At 31.5% G+C, this 21,441-nt stretch overlaps 2 protein-coding genes across 6 annotated transcripts; one reads left to right on the forward strand and one right to left on the reverse strand.

Moving 5' to 3' along the window:
* Positions 1–1,014: 1,014 nt before the first annotated feature.
* LOC126772970 (homeobox protein rough-like) lies at positions 1,015–13,260 on the forward strand. Its single transcript, XM_050493574.1, has 4 exons — positions 1,015–1,321; positions 12,375–12,495; positions 12,629–12,742; positions 13,128–13,260. Exons 1-4 carry the CDS (start codon positions 1,015–1,017, stop codon positions 13,234–13,236), a joined length of 651 nt encoding a protein of 216 aa, XP_050349531.1. The 3' UTR covers positions 13,237–13,260.
* A 777-nt stretch (positions 13,261–14,037) lies between these two features.
* On the reverse strand, positions 14,038–19,547 carry LOC126772710 (heterogeneous nuclear ribonucleoprotein A1-like). Of its 5 annotated transcripts, none has more exons than XM_050493232.1 (7): positions 18,293–18,460; positions 18,207–18,259; positions 17,530–17,753; positions 16,615–16,859; positions 15,749–15,889; positions 15,437–15,631; positions 14,038–15,302 (listed from the first exon to the last, which is right to left on the reverse strand). In XM_050493232.1, the coding sequence occupies exons 2-7, from the start codon at positions 18,252–18,254 to the stop codon at positions 15,220–15,222; spliced, it is 936 nt and encodes a 311-aa protein (XP_050349189.1). In that variant the 5' UTR covers positions 18,255–18,259; positions 18,293–18,460; the 3' UTR covers positions 14,038–15,219. The 5 variants fall into 5 exon arrangements, with proteins under 5 accessions (XP_050349189.1, XP_050349188.1, XP_050349190.1 ...); XM_050493231.1 differs by having other exon boundaries at positions 14,038–14,832; positions 15,205–15,302; positions 18,207–18,460; XM_050493233.1 differs by lacking the exons at positions 18,207–18,259; positions 18,293–18,460 and adding an exon at positions 19,476–19,547 and having other exon boundaries at positions 17,530–17,719.
* Between the last annotated feature and the right edge of the window lie 1,894 nt (positions 19,548–21,441).

The following is a 21,441-nucleotide window of genomic DNA, read 5'->3' on the forward strand; positions in this document are numbered from 1 at the left end:
ATAACTAAATTATTTCGGCTGATATTTTTCAGACTTACTACTGGTATACTTTTAGTTAGTAGCATAACAGCAATATTTTTTCATTTTATTTAAAAAAGTTAGGCCGACTGATGTACAGTTGTCACCGCCGTATATAGACTGTTGGAATAATATTGGCACTGTATGAAATATTAAACCTTAGGAACTATAACTAAGATGCTATTTCTCTTGTGCCTGTAGTTACTTTGTCGCACTCAATCTTCTATCCGAAACACACAAAAACTGATCATTGCTCTTTGGCGGTAGAATGTGTGATGAGTGAATGGTACCTACCCAGGCGAGGCTACACAAAGCCCTACCACCAAACCTCTTATTATATACACCAGGCGTATAATTATTTTATCTTCAAAATATAATGCTTTGTCATTCTAGCAGGTATGATGAAAGCCTTTTAAAATTTTTGAGCAACTTAATTTGATAACGCTTTTTTAAATATATTTTTTATTTTCTAGATTTAAATCTATGGAGGTAACTAATTATTTAAATTGTAACAAATAAACTTTACTAAACAAAAACTTTTGGCTAGAAAAATACCTTCAAAATAATAGAACTGTAAAATAAAAAAAAATATATAAACATCAATAGAAAAGTTAATATTGTCACCTTTTTAAACTTGATAAAGTATTTTAATATCGGGGAATCAATTGAAACGTGCCCGCCTATAGTGGGTTGGATTCAATATGAGAGAGTGCTCTCATTGGCCGGTAGCCACCATTTCCCCGATTCCGTAAGGGATGAAAGATACCGAGGGCGGGACCGTTATTCATACAAACACCTGACACTTTCAATCCACGTGTAAAGTGGGATAGGGTTGCACGTGTGATGCGTTGTGCAGTATTCGTTAACGTAATTTTATTCGAAAGATTTAACAATATTAAGATTTAAAAATTTAAGATTGCTTGATAAGTGCCAAATAATCATATAATATCGTTTTTATAAAGCAAGCAATTACTTTCATTTAAATTAAATTTCAACATGATGAATAAAGAAATATATCCTGAAAAATCTAAGGACACATCAATTCGGACGCCACGTCCGTCTTCGCCACGTAAATTCTTCGCTCGGATTTACGGTCATCTCGACCAGCCAAAGAATAAGGATAAGGAACACCCACAGGGATCTGATAGCGACTCGTGTTCTGACGTAGAAATTGGAGATAATGAAGGTAGAGAGAGTTTACCAGCATCGCCGTTGTGGCCGCCGCCACCTCTACCAGTCTGCCCTCGGCCAATTCTGTTACCTCATCAGCAATTGGCATTCGGCGCTGGTCTCGCAGCATTTTGTAAGTTTTACTTCTACATTATTTCGGTATCGGCTATTCAAATTTACACATTTGGCATTCTTTAAATGCGTTTAATATTAAATTTTTATTTTTGCAATTAAGTACCTATATAGTAATTATTAAATAAATTAAGTTAATCATAAATAATTGAAGCGCTGTGTTTGCTCTTGTAATTTTCTTAATAGTAAAACAAATAAGTAACCTAAATTTAACCTATTAAAAATTAGCATAAGTAGATCAGAATTTACATACGATATAATTGAACATAAGTTTTAGTTTGGGTCCATTTACGCAATCTTTTGAATTAGTCTTCATATTTTCGTCAGTATTCATTTTATTTTAATCCCATAATAATAACATTTATTAATTTCCGACCAAAATTACCTACTTTTTAAATTATATTAAAAATTTACATAAGATGTCCAAGATGCTAATAAGCCTTTTAGGTACAAACTCCTATTTCCGAAGCAAGCTAACTAAAGCTTAATGGGCCAGGAATGTCTAATTATTATGCGATACTAGGTTACATTAACATAAATTTAATTTGTATTACCAATTAAACGAGCGAACCGTTTTTCTTTGCAATTTCCTTTTTTTAATCCTCAAAATATATTCTGAAATTTACCTATATTATATATAATATATAATAAACGCAAATCGCACGCACACTAACTTCTGCTGCTCAAGCGTTCCTTTAAAACAAATTAAACTTTAAAATTAGATAAAGAAAGATAACTAAGTATGGACGTAGTCAGATAGTGGAAATCTAAGTGCTTTCACAGCGAACGCTGCCAAAACTATAACTGACTGCAATTGACTGGTGCCTTTATGTTCCGCCTTTTGTTCTAACAAAATTTTTAAATAAATAAAATATAATTGCTAGAAATCTAGTATATAACATATAAAATTCTACTTTCTTTTTTGTTATTTGGTACTAAACGAAATCATAATAGGTACAATCTGATATCAACATTTGATTAATTATGTCTATGATATATTATGATATATTATACATTTGTATATAATTGTACACGCTATATTATTACAACAGTTTTTTTAACAAGATAGCTTTAAATTAAATGAAACTCTTGCCTATATCACTGTTTACCTACTTTAAACTTAATATTCATATTATTTACTTAAAGACTCCTTAATGATCATAAAATGAGAAATTCATAAATAGAGATAAAAAGCCGAGGAAAGAATCTTTAGAAAATAGCAAGGGCTCTCTGGTAGGTCTGGGTAGGTATCACCCACTCATCAGATATTCTACCGCAAAACAACAGTTAGTTCCCAACGTTGGTGGCGCATTGGCGATTTAAGCGATGGTTAGCATTTCTTAGTGCCAATGTCTATGGGCGTTGGTGACCACTTACCATCAGGTGACCCATATGCTCGTCCGCCTACCCATACAATAAAAAAAATCTTTTCCGTATCGTATGAATTTGTATTTTGTCAACATTTTATATAAATTAACTTTTTGAATATATATTTATTTTATTAAAAATACAAAGCTAATCTGTTTCTAAAAAGATCAATAAATTAATATTTCAAGCATTATATTTTGAAGTGAAAACTTCTTCAGGCGAGTTACTCAGGTTTATCGTTGGGGATAGACTCGCATTGTGTCACCTGCTAACATTAATATAATGAATCCTTTGAAAATGTTTGTATTTTAGTATTGTGGAAATTAATGAGAATAATCATGATTGAAATTTATGTAAATACTAACAGCCCATACAAATAGTATAAGTATATATTAACTATTGTTTATGTAAATTAAGGCTTATTAATATTTTGTACCGAGTTTTCGATACACAGTGTATTTTGATGAATAAAAATATATATAATAAAAAAAGAAAAGTAATATTGTAATCAGTTTAAGTGTTATAAATAAAAAAATTTATATTATTTTAGTAATTATATTATAATATTTAATTAAAAAAAAATATAATAAAAAGGGATAAAATTATTATTTGGAGTACCAATAGATGTGGAAATTGAACAAATATATTTAACAGTTTCAAGTTTTCACTTCTATCAGCAGTCCCTATGACTGTTTATTTATTTATAAATGAAAACGTATATAAAATTTTATTCACCAATACGCAGATACGCATTTACATAACAGTAAGCAAATAAAAAAAATACAGATACAAAAATCTGACATAAAGTTATATAAATGTGAAAAAGTTATATGATGGTACAGTTTGAATTGTCAAAGCCTCCTCACAACAAGAACAAAAGCTCTCTCGCTGTAAGCGCTAATACAAATAAAAAACGCCGTGCCATGTTTCGCAACAACAACACGTAACAAATTTACGTTCTGAAACTAAATACTTAAAATTAGGAAGTTTTCTAAGAAACATACACATTTTTTTAAAATGTATTCCATACACGTATTTTATATAAACTTCTTAATAAATAATATTATGTTTGTCCCCTATGCGTTCCCAAGCGATTGTCATAAAAATTTTCTAATTGTTAAGTACGCCTGGAATGGTTCCTGAACCAAAATATAATGTTTCTTTGTATGGTTGTTTTTCAATGTAAACGTTAATGTATACCCTTATTTTACCCGTGCAAGGCCGGGAAGAGTAGCTAGTATTGTAAATTTTTATTAGACATACCAATTATGTATTTAATAAGAAATTAATAAGCTTTGTGAAGAGGAAAGATGAGATAGAAGATCTGGTAAAACACTCTAAAGTGTTACTTTTATGGCCAAAGTACGCTGCGTCAATCTTATATTTACCGATATTTCTCCTGTGATTATTCTTTTGTGGATAGGTACGCTTATACTCTCTTATTATACTGTTTGCACACACAGGTGCACCCCATCCTCCTTACTCCCACAGACTGATGGGACAACAACCTGACACGAATGGAAGGATATCAGGCGCAGAAACTTTGCTTTCTCGTCACGGGACTGTAACACTGAAAACTTTGTATTTCCGAGTTGGTACTGAATATCTCGGCAACACCCAACAGTTTTTATTGACCTGACTCACTAGCTTATATACATTTTTATATTATAAGTAGGCGGACGAGCATATGGGCTACCTGTAGGTAAGTGGTCATCAACGTCCATAGACATTGGCATTGTAAGAAATGTTAACCATCCCCTACAATGGGCCACCGAACTAAGATGTTATGCCCCTTGTGCCTGTAATTACACTGGCCCACTTACCCTTCAAACCGGAACACAACAATACCAAGTACTGCTGTTTTGCGGTAGAATATCTGATGAAAGGGTGGTACCTACCCAGACGAGTTTGCACAAAGCTCTACCACCAGTAAAATTAAGTTTTTTTTAAGTATAGGTAGGCGGACGAGCCCATATGGCCAGCTGATTTTTTTTGAATTCTGACATTGGCATTTGACGGTGAAGGTTATGGTTAATTTCTTATATTACATTCTAGCTTTAAAATACACTTTAAAACCTATTTATATGCTTATTCATTTTCGCAATTTTTATGTAATTTGATACTGTTTGTGTTCTTCGCAATGTAAGCTTAAATAAATGTAGGTAGGTATAGCTTCTTCCTGAATCCTTCTTCGCCAAAGGTAAAGAGATCAAAGGGTTTCATAGAATCTATAATGGTCCTGCAAATAAAATATCACTAGAAAAATACTTTGAATATAATAGCGAGATGGTATAGATAAGCCGTATTGCGCGGATACTTAATCTCATCTCTTTGCTGGACGTTTCTTTATAAAATATTCAAAGAAAATGTTTGCAATTTTTCTAATATCATTTTACTCTATTTTATGGATTTTGTTGATATATTTATAAAAGCGTTTTACTAGGTTTATTTTTCCTATTATGCTTCACGCAAAATACACCTTTAATATGTAATAGTATCTCATATAACGTTTCTCTCCGAATATACACCTATGTGATATCTTAATATTTTTAATGTGCCAACATTATTGCTATGAAATTTATTTAGAAAAGTATAGTTATATCCTATATTGTAATTAACTTTGTAATAAAATGTTTGTTCTACATGACCTTATTTCTATTTATATTTCATTAGAGATTTTTTATAGATACAGAGCATAAACATATAAAAAAATCGTGTTTATTTTATAAGCTATTTTCAATAAATATAAAGCATAAATATAATGTTACATTATATTATTTAAAATTCAAAATAAATTCACACGTTACAGTATTCAATAAAATGAGTTTAATTCACCTTATTGGGTGTATACTTGGGCTTAAGTAGACATACAATTTCATCGTTACGGCCAACATACTTTAAGCTTATTAGAATGAGTATTGTCGTTCTGAAAATAGAATCATAATGGTTTTTCGCGTCGTTTAAAAACGTCTGAGTTTCCAGTTTGTGGACACGGAAGGCGAAGCGACAGCCAGCATCAGCGTCGCTTTGATGCGATTACTACACCACGACTCGATGCCTCAATATAGAAGCAAGCCGCGTTCCATTCAAAACCACCCTTGTATGAAAATTGCCAGCACTGTTCTACACAGCTATAAAATTCATTGTTCAACTCTTATAACTATTATGAAACAACGGTCCGTGAAACTGAAACGAAAATTAGCGGCTCGGCGATACCAAGTAAAATTAAGTTTTGTTTGAAATTCGGGTAACGTCAGATTTTTTTTAATTTATAAAGAATGATGTCTCAGAACAATTTTAAGTCACTAGATACATAAAAATTTTACGATAAGAATTTCACTGGCTTAACAATAAAGCTTTATTTTCTCAAATCAGTGTTAAAAACTAGGTAGGTACAACGAGAACAAAAGAAATATAATAATAATAATAATTTATTTATTCAAGTAACAAGACCCATATACAAAATTACAAAAAAAAAAAAAAACACTACTATCTACTACTTATACAATATTATGTATTGCAATAAAAACTATATTATTTTTAATAGGATACTGAAGTCAAGTAAAATAAAATAGCTATAGATTCGAAACAAAAAATAATAAGATAATTCCAATACTTTTTTTAAGTTAAAATCTATATTAAATAAACGCTCAATATTCATGACTCCAAGCGGTGTCCCCGTGGGAGCAAACATGTGGTTTGCGCCCACTCCGCTGGAAACATAACATTGTGATTTACATTAGCCGCAATTTGTATCGTCCTCGTTTTACATCGTATTTGAGCGGATTGGGATTTAGGAGACGTTTCTATCCAACCAGACTTAATTTATATTTTATTTGTTTTATATTTTACTATAATACGTATGTATATATGTAGTTTAAAAATATACTTATAAGCACTTAGTAGCTTTTGTCCGTGAAATTACTTGCTTTAAATTCATACGTATGTAATTAATTCATAAATACGATAAAGTCTCTCTTCGATCTAATGACGGCGTAAATCCCAAAAGTCAGTAAGAAGTTATTTAAGTCTTTCTGACAAGAAATATCAGTAACAGTTTTGAGTTTTGAAGTTGACAGTGTTTCCACTCCCGTGCCTCTCCGCTCGAGTCGAATATCACATCGGAATCGTGTGTGAAGTTCGCATCTTACAAATAAACTTCAGATAAAGTGGCAACTAGGATAGTTCTACATAACAGTTGTGTATAAGTTTAAAAAAGTTTTGAGGTTTTAAACAAATAAGATGCTAACATCGAAAATACAACAAAGCATCTCATCGAATTTCGAGAAAACGACTGTATAAAAGTCAGAATGCAATGCGATGAGTTCAATGTTTTAGATAAGATTTTAACAATAGTTCTGTTTATTTTTCTATTAACATATATTTTTTAAAATATGACATGCTAATTTGCCAACGTCTCTAACAATAGTGAGATACTACGAAAGAATTCTGGCTTTGATAATATAATATATATAATAAATAATAAGTCTAACTTCAAAATAGCATCAGCCCCTACAAAATTCACAAACGTTCTACTATGTATTTTTTTGGGATGTACGTACATCAATATTTAATATGTCTATATTTTTCAATGTTTTTTACAATAGTGACATGCTAGCCTAATATTTTAGGGCCGCCCCAGATATTATGTGTTATGTAAATACTAGAAACTTATATGTAATGCTCTAAACAGATCTGACAGTGCTCTCAAAAATATTACTTATTCGACAAACGACCAATTTATCGGTAATATGTGAAACATTAAAAGTAGCATATATAAATATAATAAGGTATAATATTTCGAATCCTATACCGCAATGTTTGAAGACGAAAGTCTTCAACCAATGCGTCTTACCTGCCATGACATACGGTGCCGAAACGTGGACACTAACTGCGGGACTAGTCCACAAATTCAAAGTCACTCAGCGTGCTATGGAGCGAGCTATGCTCGGAGTATCTGTGAAGTATAAGATCAGAAATGAGATTATCCGGAAAAGAACCGGAGTCACCGACATAGCTTGCAAAATTAGCAGGCTGAAGTGGCAGTGGGCTGGTCACGTATGTCGTAGGACCGATGGCCGTTTAGAATCGGCAAGCGCAACGTAGGGCGCCTTCCAGCCAGGTGGACCGACGACCTTAAGAAGGTGGCGGGCACCAACTGGATGCGGAAGGCGGAGGACAGGGAGCTTTGGCGCAGCTTGGGAGAGGCCTATGTTCAGCAGTGGACAACGATTGGCTGTTGATTGATTGATTGATTGATTTCAAATCCCCTGGAAAAGTAAACAGTTATAGTTAACTTTGAATTTTCTACTATAAATCATGAAATTGATAAGAATGATATTATATAAAAAAAAGATATTAAATCTTAAATAATTACTAAACATTTATTACATTAAGAAATCAAAGTTTTTACACGTGTAGACTTGAATATTTAATATATTTATGTATCTTTATTGTATTTTCCATTAAAACTTAAATTATAAATTATGAATAAATGAAAAATCGATGCGTTTCCACTACGAATCATATCTTACTTATACAAAAGAATTTTCTATCAGACGCTCTATCTTTCAATTGAAACTTATTGAAGCAAACATTTTCTGCAATATCAATATCTCCACAGGAAGAATCGAAAACAAAAAAATTACAAGTCAGGTGTACTTCTCTCTCGATGAATGAATGCTCGAACGAATCTGTAATTAGGGGATGGCTAATGAATATTAAGGGTAGCAACCCTACGCTTTATTATTGTATTGTTAGCATTGTTGATTAATCACAATCATTTTTAAATCGCAAATAACAAATACGTTTTAGGGAGCGCAGTGGATGGGTATTTTTTATCACTTGATGATGCGGTGGTCAAAGTATACGAGAAGGGCATGATAATGCTTTTGTATTGATTAATAACGAAGGTGACAAAGTATCTTTGCCATACAATAATTGATTAGAGTATTATTATTTGAAATATATACACTAAAAAAATTATTGCCGCTACATTTGTTAATATTTAATTGTGTAAATAATATCGACTAATCCCTTAATTGTTATTAAAGTATACGTAAATAATATTATTAAGAAAAATGAACCCGTCATTTATATAATTTAGTAAAATCAATAAATAATCTATTATTACAATACACATACAATGCAGTGCGGAGAAATCTTATGCTATAGCAGATACAGTGTCTTACGTCTTCTGTGGTAACGTTAGGTTTTATTTGAACTACAGGTGATTGTATGCCAAAATTTTGACTACAAAAAAGAATAAATAGCATCCATCCAAAACTGTTAATGCTGTGGTTTAATCTCAATACGGTCCAAATAAAAAAATGTAGATTATATGTCAATAAAATTAATCATTTTATTGCTCACTTTCCGCACGATTGGCGCCGTGATAATTTAATATGACAATACTGAGTCAGATTATGCTCTTTGCGGCCCAATTACATATGCGACAACAGCTGACGATTCTCATGTCACCCTTCTTATTTTTATATCAAACTGATCTGAGCTATATTGTTCACTAACTTTTTAATAGATTATTTATTATCATTAAATTACGGGTTATAAAGTATAAAAATAAAGTTAAAGAAGTAGCGTAATATGAAATAGCTAGTCCTTAATGGTAATACTTAGTTTTTAATGTGTAAACTCACTAATAAGAACAACTGACATTACAGTGATAGATTTGAAGATAATAAAAAGAAACGTTGTCGAAACTATGATGTTAAAGACAACAAAATGATACGAGGCTTTATGAGTACAATTTGGAGCATTATAATAGATATCATTAGGCAAACAACCCATACTTGTACAATAAACACATTAAAACAGTCTCACGCACCGTCTTGTCTAACGACACAGATCATGCGAACTATTGAATAAACTTTTGTTCATTTTCCTTATATATACGTACGTATTAAGTCTCGTTAAATAGCGTGCGTTATATTATCAACAAGGCTATTACCAAGAATGTGGATGTTTCACTCCATTAAGTAAAGATTTTACCGTTATCATTAATCTACAAAATTCTATTTTTATATTTTTGCAATATATGACCATACAAGCCATAAGTTTTGATCTATGGCTCTTGTCTTTATTCCTTTTACCCAATATGAATATTTTACGTTATATCCAGTAATCACAATTTTACAACAAAAACTAAATAGGTCTACCTATGGTAGGACCTATTTTGTAGTAAGTTCAATGTATTTAAGTTTACATAAGCCAGCTTCTTATTTTATAATTATTAATACAGATAGGGGATAACGAACTGTCAGTTTTTATATGGTATCGGCGATCAGTGAATCGTAAGTAAATCTTAAAATGAGCGGACATTTTATTATTACCTACTAGTTACAGAGTATAATACTGTCTGGCGACAGTTGTTGGAGTTATTTTCGTATATTTATTACAATTTAAGAAAATCACATTTAAAAAAAAATGTATTTCTATCATTTGAATTTTTAAATAAGGATAGAATAAATTGATTTGTAGATCTAATTAATTAAAGAAAATAGAGATTCTTAGTTTTAAAAATGCCAGCTTAAATTGATATAGTTATATATAAAATTGCTAGTTTAGTGCTTAGTTTGAAATTTGAAAATATAGAATAGTCTACTTAATTAAATTTTAAAATTGTTTCTATTAAACTTAATTTCATCAAAACTGACAATGTGATGATAATTTGATTTATTACAAAGAAAATCAGTACAGTGACAACCTGTGAATCTCCCGCTGCTGGGCTAATCCTTTTCTTTCTTGCGAAGGCTTGGAGCTTATTCCACCACGCTGCTCCAATGCGGGTTAGTGGAATACACATGTGGCAGAATTTCAGTGAAATTAGACACATGCAGGTTTCATCACGATGTTTTCCTTCGCCGCCAATCACGAGATGAATTATAAACACAAATTAAGCACATGAAAAATCAGTGGTGCTTGCCCAGGTTTGAACCCACGATCATCGGTTAAGATTCACGCGTTCTAACCACTCAGCCATCTTGGCCAATAAAAGTGTTAAGAAGTTAATTAATATGACAAATAGAAATCCTTCTGCATTACCAAATCGACCGACTTACGCAATATTTGAATCCTTACCGAGAAGGCGTAAATCAGGAAACCCTATCCGATGATATTCATAACATAACAATATCGTCACAGCGACGCTTGCGTATTATATTACAAACTGATTATTAAAATAATCGTGATTCACCCTTGTCCGGCGCAAGGTTTCACTTCCGTACAATATGGCACGGAATCGGGAGCTCTTACAAGCTCTTTTCTCGTGTCTAAATCACTTCCCCATGTCTACAGGAACATTGGGGAAACCTTAGGTACAATTAAAGCTTTTTGTTATAAGCAGATTGCGTTTAATTATAATTAATCGTTACGTAATTATCTCTGTATATTATAAAATATAATATAAATTAATGCTCATCGCTTTCTTCCGAAAATTTACAATATTTAATTTTAAAAAGTATCAATAAAAGATTAAACATAATATCTACTATCTTGTTAATTTAGTTAGCTTATAAAACAATAACGCGATCTCCCTGTATCAACGACGGTAAATTCCAAGATCCTATGTTCAAAGGCAGTGGCGTAGCTAGGTGGACAAGGGCCCCGGTGCATAAGGAAAGAATCGGGCCCTCATTCCCTCTTTCCGCGTACACACGCACATGACAATATAGAATATTTATTATACAGATGAGATCAATAAAGGGAATAAAACGATTTTTAATAGAATTCTCCGTCCAATTCACAATCTCTTGCGCCCTTTAATTTTTGCGAATTCGTCTATAATTTCACTTAAATCCAAGTTTGACGCCGCCTTGTTTTCTTTTGCAATTAACGATAAATGACATCGCAAATTCCATAAATGAGAACTGATGCAAGGCAAGGGCGAATGAAAATTTGACTAAAAAGTTGATGGGTGGAATTGTCGAACTGATCTCAGGACCGTCAAGCACGTGAGCTTATAGCTAATCCAATGTGCTACGGGCGTACTCATCCAAACTACCAAATAATTGAAATAACGGTAACAAACAGCACATGCTTATCGAGGAAACTTGGCGCATGTGCTAAAAATCTTAAATCAGTTCTGTAATTGTTTTTTTCTTTTTTTCTTCTATGCTCCTCTCTTTTCAACCTGATGAAACCTAAATTCTCGACAAAATAACCCAAACAATTTCCTTCCTTTGTTTCGGAGTTAGCATGACACTTCCAGTGCTGTGTCCTGGTTCTCGAGGTCGACATCGTCATAAGAAAGTAATACTTATTTATATAATTAATATGCATTTATTCTAGCTTTAGTAAGCGCGGGCAAATATATTATAAAATATAAAAAGGTGGCTTCAACAATATAAATATAACAATAACCTTTAGAGAAAAGTCTTTAGCAGTGTTTATTTACTTATCATTTAAAAAATAAGTTAAAAAGCAGTTAGTAGTAACCTAATTTTAATAAAAAATCTTAATTTTGTTGTACTTAATAATTCCTAGAGAATTTCAAGAGTAAGATAAATGTTTCTGAACTATAAGGCTTAATTAAGCAGCCGTGTATCTTAATGAGGAAAAAGGATTAATGTTAATATATTTAAAAAAAAGGTAACTTTTGTTGAGTATAAACAGTAATAACATGCTGATAATTGTATCTATATGTAGACAATTCGAGTTTTTCTTTTCAGTGGCACGCAGAAGACGCAAGGAGAGTCGGCCTAGACGGCAACGCACAACCTTTTCTGCTCATCAAACATTAAGACTTGAACTCGAATACGCGAGAGGGGAATATGTTGCTCGGGCACGAAGGTAAGGCGATTTATTACATTTTAATTATTTACATTTAAAAAAAAATACGCTACACTAGCTTATTTTTTCGTTTTTTACGCTTACTTATAGAACTAAAAATAATTATGAAAACCAATATTGTGTTATATTTCAGATGTGAACTTGCTTCTGCCTTGTCATTAAGTGAAACTCAAGTGAAAATATGGTTCCAAAACAGGAGGGCTAAAGACAAAAGAATAGAAAAAGCTCATTTGGATCAACAATACAGGTTTGTGTCGTTATTTTTTCATTTTGTGTTTATTTATATTTATGCCTTTTAGCTATTTTTTGGGAAATTAACATAATTACTAGTTGAAAGGGAAAATGAAAATTTTACCTATATTTAACATCTGAAATGAGATAGACCACTGCTATAACACATCTTAACCGAAGATTGCGGATTCAAGCCCAAGTTACGTTTTCATGTCATTTATTTTTGTTTTTAATTCATCTCGTGCTCAGTGGTGGAGGAAAACATCGTGAGAAAATATGTACGGTTCAGGTGAAAATCTGCCAAATGTGTACCTACCTAACTTCCCGCATTAGAGCTGATTAAAAAAGTATTTTTTTTTTATAATTCAATACAGTAAAATATCTTTTAACAATGGTTACAGACAATTGGCCGCAGCTTCAGGATTTTTCCAGCCCATTTTCAACTCTCCATATGGTCCACCGCCGTGTCCTTGCTTGCCAGTACATTCACCGCCTAATCTCGATAAATAACCTAAATTTATTTGTGTAGCAACTGAACATTTAGACAATCATGATATATAACGAAAAACTTATTTGTGAATGTATTTCGAATCAAATTAAAACAAATTAATTTGCCTAATGTATAAATTTACCTACTGCTTGTATGATACATGTTTAAAACGCTTTTTTTTGACTTTATGTGATCGTAACTTTTGAAATATATATTTAGTACCTACAACTAATGATAAATTGTTATAATTCTTATCTACTGGGTGGTAGTCACTCATCAGACATTTTACCGCAAAATAAACAGTAGTTTTAATTAGTGTTATTGTGTTCCGGTTTGAAGGGAGAATGACCCAGTGTAACTACAGGCACGAAGGACATAACATCTTGGTCCCAAGGTTGTTGGCGCATCGGCGATGTAAAGGATGAATAAATATTTCTTACAGCGCTAATGTCTATGGGCAACGGTAAACTCTACTATACAAGTGGCCATTTGTCCGCCCAACTATTCTATAATATATACATGTTATGTAATATTTATATAATAAAATTTAATTTATTTTATTCATCCATTATTTTAATTTCGACAGATATTATTACCTTATATGAATGAACATTGGGTAAAAGTGTATTTGAGTATAATCACTAATAAATCATTCACCACTAAAATTGTTATATATACAAAAAAAAAAAAAAATAGAAATACAATACTGTAAAATGTTGTGTAATAAGTTATTTATAAGAATGTAAATAATCTGAGTGTTGCCACGCTTACTGTATGTTAATTACATATTAGTTTGATGATGATAAAATAAAAGACGTTACTATTATTTCATTCAGTTTTATTATACTCAACTTACCATGGCCTTTTCCACGAACGGATGCTTGTCCAAGTGTAGAAGAGTCCATGGAAAACAGTCTCAATTTAATTATAATTCACATTTATATGAGAAGACATGTAGAATATTCTACAAAACACTTAAGATACGAAGTATAATATGAAGAAAAACAACAATTTTATTTTAAATGTATAACAAAAAATACGAATATAATTTAACATCAAGGAACTCTTGAATTTATTTTTATCTATACCTATAATTAGTAAAATTTCAACAATGAGATCAGAATAATGTCCACCAAGATCATCTTAAATATTATATTATTATTATTTTTATATCCTAAATAAAAATTAATATACATAAATTTGCACTTCATAAATGCTTTAAAATTAATAGGAATGTTAAATTGGCAGAAATTTTAAATTAAAAAAATTTAAATTTTTTATAGATAATAAATAATAAACATTAACATATTGCACCACTTATATGCTAGAAACGTAACCCTTAAAATAGCAGAGTTTTTACAATATCAATCAAAAAACTCCTTTCCTAAAGACTATAAATAGAGCAAAACATCTGTGTGCTGAGAAAATACATGTAATGACTGTGACAGTGCTTGACGAAAAATGTATGTAGTGCCTCACAATACCTGCACCAACCTTTTAGGAAATTAATGTAAACTGACTAGGTAGTTCGAGTCATCCTCACTAGCTAGCTGACTCCCGCCTACCTCCTTTCTATCTATCTGCCTCCCTAGCTTCAAATAAGCGTAACTTGATACCTAAGCATTCAAAAATGTTTAAATTATCAAACATCTATCAAATTTATGCTTAGTATGCTCAGAGCAATATCAATTCTGAATCAGATACTATATAAAAAATATATTTCTTGTATAATTTAAAGATCAGCTTAAAAAATTTAGAATTTTATAATCATATACCACTAATGAGAATCATATTACATACAAAAGATAATCTTTTTTCTAAATGTTAAGTAATATATAGTTTGATTCTATTGATTTCAAATACATTAAAAATTTATGATATATTTAACATTTTAAATGTTTGTTATGTAAGATAGTGACATTTAAATTACTTTATTGTAAATCATGGTCAAATTGATGAGTACAAATAATAATATTTTTCATACTTACAAGAGACAGATTAAGTTAGAAGCGACGTTGATTGCCTCCTGGTGGAGGATTTTCTAAGTTATTCAAACTTCGGTTATCCCCAGTGTTGTAGCCTCCACCTGATATTAAAGTCATATGTGTGTACTAATACTGCTGGCAAGTAACTTAAGCATGTACTTGTAACACTTCAAAATATAAAAAAATTACTATTATTAGTAATAATAAGATATTTTTCTATGTAATATCTCTGTACCTGCATTATAGGGTTGCTGCCGAGGGTTGTTAAAGTTTGGACGCATAGGACCACCGCTAAAGTTTTGTTGATATCCAGTACCAAAGGTATTAGATCCTTGATTCCATCCTGTTTGATCCCCGTATCCCTGATTTCCCCAGTTGCTGGAGTTATCCCATGGGCTTTGATGGCTCCACCCGCTTCCTTGTCCATACCCTACATAAACAGAGTAATTTAAAAAATACTTTAATACACCTTCATTACCTTATCCTACCTAACCTAACCTTTATGAATTTACTTTAATTTATGTTTTAGGATAGTCATTTTATTTACCAGATTCACCCCAATCCCGACCTCCTTGTCTGTTACTCCAGCCACCACGACCACCACGTCTAACACCAGATGCAAATGTAGATTTAGACATAGCTTTCTTTACATCTAGACTATATCCTTTAATCTTGTGTGTTTGTTGCACTGTAATATGATAATTAAAAAAATGTAGTGGACATAATGAATTTATAGAAAATATTTTATAATATTAATAAAACTAAAATATGAATATAATATTAAAAAAATAAAATATTTTTTTTATTAATATTATAAAAGTGCATTTGCATATGTACTAGGGTTTATGACCCTACAGGTCGACAGAAAAACCCAATAACTTTTTATTGGTCCAACCTGGGATTTGAACCACTCAGGACCTTCAGGTCTGCGACCTTACATCTTCTACTACTAGCAACTAGAGCAAAGAGGCAGTAATATTTGTTAATATAATATCCTGGGACATTATTCATTCAAAATGAATGAAAAATCATTTTTTTAAGAATATCACATATTATTGATGTCTTATTAATTCCAGATCAAGATGTGTATTGATGTGAAACATCTATAAGTCTACCTTAAGGTAACACAAACTAAACAAGGCAATGTTATGCCATCGTGGGTGCTCTCCTTTGCAGGTCTTTACTCTCTTGTTTGCTATAAATTTCATTACTATATTACATTATAATTTTTTTTTTATTGGTTAGCTCTAACATAGAGATAACATCTTAGTTCCCAAGGTTGGTCACACATTAGTGATGTAAGCGATGGTTAACATTTCTTACAATGCCAATGTCTATGGGCATTGGTGACCACTTACCAACAGGTGGCCATTTGCTAATCGGCCAACCTATTCTATATAAAAAAAAACTTACAGCATATCCTGTCAACAGGGTCATAGTCATCAAATTCTACAAAACCAAATCCTCTTTTATTGCCAGTATCTTTCTCCGAGACCAAACTAACAGATACTATATCACCGTAAGAGCTGAAATAGTTTCTCAAGTCTTCCTCTTCAATATCTTCTTTCAGACCTCCGACAAATAACTTCTTTACAGTAGCACTTGCATCTGGCCGTTTGATTTCATCACGAGGCACAGCCCTTTTTGGTTCAACAACTCTGTAATTATCATAATAGTATATTCATATAATAACATTGACTGCCTTATTGGTCTAGTAGACTTGAGTTCAAACTCCAGATTGAGCTATCTCTATATAAAGTTATTAGGTTACTCTGTGGATAAACTCTCAGCAGCTGCCCAAGTTTTTAAATTAACAATGAATACATTTCTATGCATCAGAGAAGATGTGAAGACATTGCTTATGTGCCTGAATTCTTTCTAATCATATCATCCCATCAAATTAAGAGGGTGCACCTGTATTTGCGTACACACTTGTGTAATATAATATATCCTGCAAAGTTGGCTAGTTTTGCTTGAAGATGGCAACTGAGAATCAACATCATCATCACTAAATACAGTGTTAAAAATGGTTCTGTAAGACACAAGTAAATATGACAATTATAAAAAATATTGTGACCAAGACAGTTCCTAATTTCAATCCACTGGATTTGATTTTTTCTAATTTCAAAAAGCACCATTTTTATTTAATTCTATACCTTACTATATATATTCATGACATTGACTTAGCTTCCAGTCCTTAAGGTTCTTGGATGATTTGACTCCTTCGTCTAGCTCATTTTAAATATTTTTATATTATCATTCTTATAAAATTTATATCTTTGAGTTGCACACTTATGAATATTATCATATTTAAAAAATATACTATACCTTCCATCTATTTTGTGTGGTCTATTCCTTTGTGCTTCATCAACCATATGTGCTTGGGAATATGTTATAAACCCAAATCCTCGAGATCTTTTTGTTTGAGGATCCTTCATTACAACTACATCCACAATCTCCCCCCATTGCTCATAAAATTTTTTTAAAGACGCATCTGTTGTTCGGTAATCAAGACCACCTACGAAAATTTTTCTTGTGTGTTCTGGTTCTTCCTAAAAGTACAGTAACAGCCTGTAAATGTCCCACTGCTGGGCTAAGGCCTCCTCTCCCTTTTTTGAGGAGAAGGTTTGGAGCTTATTCCACCACGCTGCTCCAGTGCGGGTTGGTAGAATACACATGTGGCAGAATTTCGATGAAATTAGACACATGCAGGTTTCCTCACGATGTTTTCCTTCACCGAAAAGCACGAGATGAATTATAAACAGAAATTAAGCACATGTAAATTCAGAGGTGCTTGCCCGGGTTTGAACCCACGTTCATCGGTTAAGATTCACGCGTTCTTACCACTGGGCCATCTCGACTTAGTATGTTTCCATTATCAAAAACTTTTATACAGCATTTTATTGAAATATATATACAAAGTTTCTTTGATTTTATTTGACATCATTTTTAAATATTACTTTATTGCAATAATTTGGTTGAAACAAAATATAGTTTATTCTTACATATTCACCATCGTCACTATGATTCGACTTTACGGTTGAGATCTCCATAATTACTATTTATCTATATCAACTACCACTATAACTACAACAATATTTGATACTATATTCAATTCATAATAGTTGTTTTTCAAATTTCAATCAATTTAATTTAAAAGCGCCACAAGAAGCTATTAGTTCGGATATTATTATACAAAGTCGTAAAAATTAAAATATTCTAATCTTTGAAAAAACAATTTTAGAACCACAATAACATGTCATGTCATATGAGAATTGTTATTTGACAGATTATATAAAAAAATAAGAAGATACATCTATGGCAGATTACACACGATGGGGTTGCTTTTAACTCATCGTGTAAATTAGTTAATAATAAGCTGAAATATTTGTAAGGGTTGTAACACCGCTCGTCACTAACGTCAGGATATCACGATTCGTCGCAAATATTAATAAAAGGTAATATATGAAAGGGTAGTGTGGCTTATTTTACGGAATAGTATTTAAACGGCATATTCCTTATACAATAATAGAATTATGAGTTGGAGATACACTGTAATTTAGCTCAGATACAAGAATTTAAAAAATAGCTTACAGATACTATTTCACCATAAGAACTGAAGTGCTTTTTCAGCTCTTTCTCTTCACCATATTCTTTTAGATCACTAACAAATAAATTCATAACAGTTGCAAGTGCATGTGACTTTTTAATTTCATCACGAGGCACAGCCCTTTTCGGTTTAACTATTCTGGAATTAGAATTTCCTAAAATTAAATTAATACTAATTTGCAGGTTTAGTAAAATAGTATAGTATATTAATTATAACTAAAATAAAATTTAGGACGCTGAAACTGATTTTTAACACACAATTTAAATACGATATTTAAAAATTAAAATCACTGGGTTTGATTAATTTTAATTTCAAAGGTAGAATAAAAAATACTTACGTTTAAAAAAATAGCCTATGATAATTAAAAAAAAAGCAGATATCATTATAAATTATTAAAATAAGTAAAAATAAAGTCGAAGTCTTTGGATTATTGTACTCCAACTATATTTATGTCTTAAAAATAAATTAAATTACCTTCCATCGATTTTGTGAGGTCTATTTCTTTGTGCTTCATCAACCATGTGTGCTTGGGAATATGTTATAAATCCAAATCCTCGAGATCTCTTTGTAAGAAGATCCTTCATGACAACTACATCCACTACCTCTCCCCATTGATCATAAAAATGTTTTAAGGAAGCGTCTGTTGTTCGGTAATCAAGACCACCTACAAAAATTTTTCTAGTGTGTTCCGGTTCTTCCTTAAAGTATGTTTTCATTATCAACGACTTCTATACAACATTTTATAAAACAATTCTCTTAATTGACAGAGGTGGTTAGTTATTTAGACAGTTTACGATGACACAAAACATATTTTATTCTTACATACTCATCATCATCGCTAAGATTTAACATAGCTCGTGATCTTACGGTTGAAATCTCCATATTTATTCTTTCATAAAAAATATCTTAAAACCACAGCAACCTGTCATGTCATAAATAAATTATATTAGAAAGATTATGTAAAACAAAATAAAAATAAAAACGCATATGTACGAAACCTACCTACGGCGCGAAGAATTTAATTCCCTGTGTTCAATAAATAAACTAAACAAATATTGGTAGTAATTGCGCCTCCGTTTGATAAAACTACACGTTTACACTTTATCTCGATACATATACAAAGGTCATAATATTTAAAAGAACAGTCGGGCTTTTTTTATAATCACTGGTCGTACAGGCCAGCATTTAAACAAGTTTCTCTGCATATATCAAAATGACGTATTACAAAATTTATCACACCTATGGGTGTACGTATAAATCGGTGTCAGTTCACCTATAATATCAATGTACAAAATGTTAAATGTAGTAAAATATGAAACTAAAATATTTTTTTCATCACTGTGTATATATTTTTATTCATATTATTAATAATCATTATGAATATGGCGATTCAGACCATCTTTAAATAGATAGATGGTGATATCCATCTGATAACTGTCTTATAAGAATATCTGCTAGTACTGTAGTTATGAAATCATCATCCATGTTATAAATAAGATGAACTTCTAATATTGGATATTACATTATTTTAGGTTAACAATTAATATTCGACAATACATAAAACTTCTTCCTAAAATATTTATCCAATTATGTGGGTTCTTTGCTTATTAGAAAATATAAAACTAAGGGGAATGTTAGATAGTAAAATCATCAATCAAGTACTAATTATTTTACGTTTAATTCAGGAAATACTATTATAAAATACTAAACTTTAGGGCTATTTTAAGTATTTTTTTAAGCAATACAAACATAGACACATATTTTGACCTGTCTAATTTTTTCCTTGTTCTATATGCAGAACAATATTTTCACAATAGTTCCATCTATTGGTTTATTTAGGCTTATTGACCGCGAGATTTTGTTTCTTAGTTCGCTAGATCAAATATTTAATTATTGCAGGCTAGTTATTGGTATTCGTTTAATGTAAACATAATTGAGAATGTTCGTAACTCGGCCTTGATACGTTGAAAACCGATATAACGCATTTCAACGTAAATCATAAGTTTATTGTTAATCTTGAAGATGAAAAACACCGTATCACCAATGGAATAAGTTGAAAAAATCCTTAATGAATGTGACCCATTGAAGTTGGTATATACCGTAATGTTTCTTTGAAAGTCTAATATATTACGTATGATACAAATGAAATCAAATAATTCTTTATTCAAATAGGCTTATTAGGGCACTTATGAATCGTCATGACAGTATTAAATGAAATGAAAAGCTACCACCGGTGATCTTCTAGTTTACCTGACCGATGGACTGAAGCAGTTGAGGCCGCCACTTGGACACAACCACAACAAAATTAGCAGTTAGTCTGGAAAAATACATAGAAAAAACCAGCTTTGGTATCACATAAAGCGCTTTTTTCGGAACTTATTTTCTATGGGCTTAATAGGAAATAATGCAACTGGATCACCAGTTTTGCCAAATCGGAACATCAAGGTCGTTATCGAAAGTGCATGCTCTGACTTAAAATTCGTAAATTCTGGTGTTCCACGAGGCTTTCAATGTCGGCAGACAGCATCACTGTAGACGCCTTATACACCGGCCGCGCTAATATTTGTGGGGAACACGTCGATGAGTATAAGCATGTCTGAAATCACAAGTGTTTATTAACCAAAGTCTGG

The sequence above is a fragment of the Nymphalis io genome, chromosome 13 (assembly GCF_905147045.1).
Source record: "Nymphalis io chromosome 13, ilAglIoxx1.1, whole genome shotgun sequence".
Lineage (NCBI taxonomy): Eukaryota > Metazoa > Arthropoda > Insecta > Lepidoptera > Nymphalidae > Nymphalis > Nymphalis io.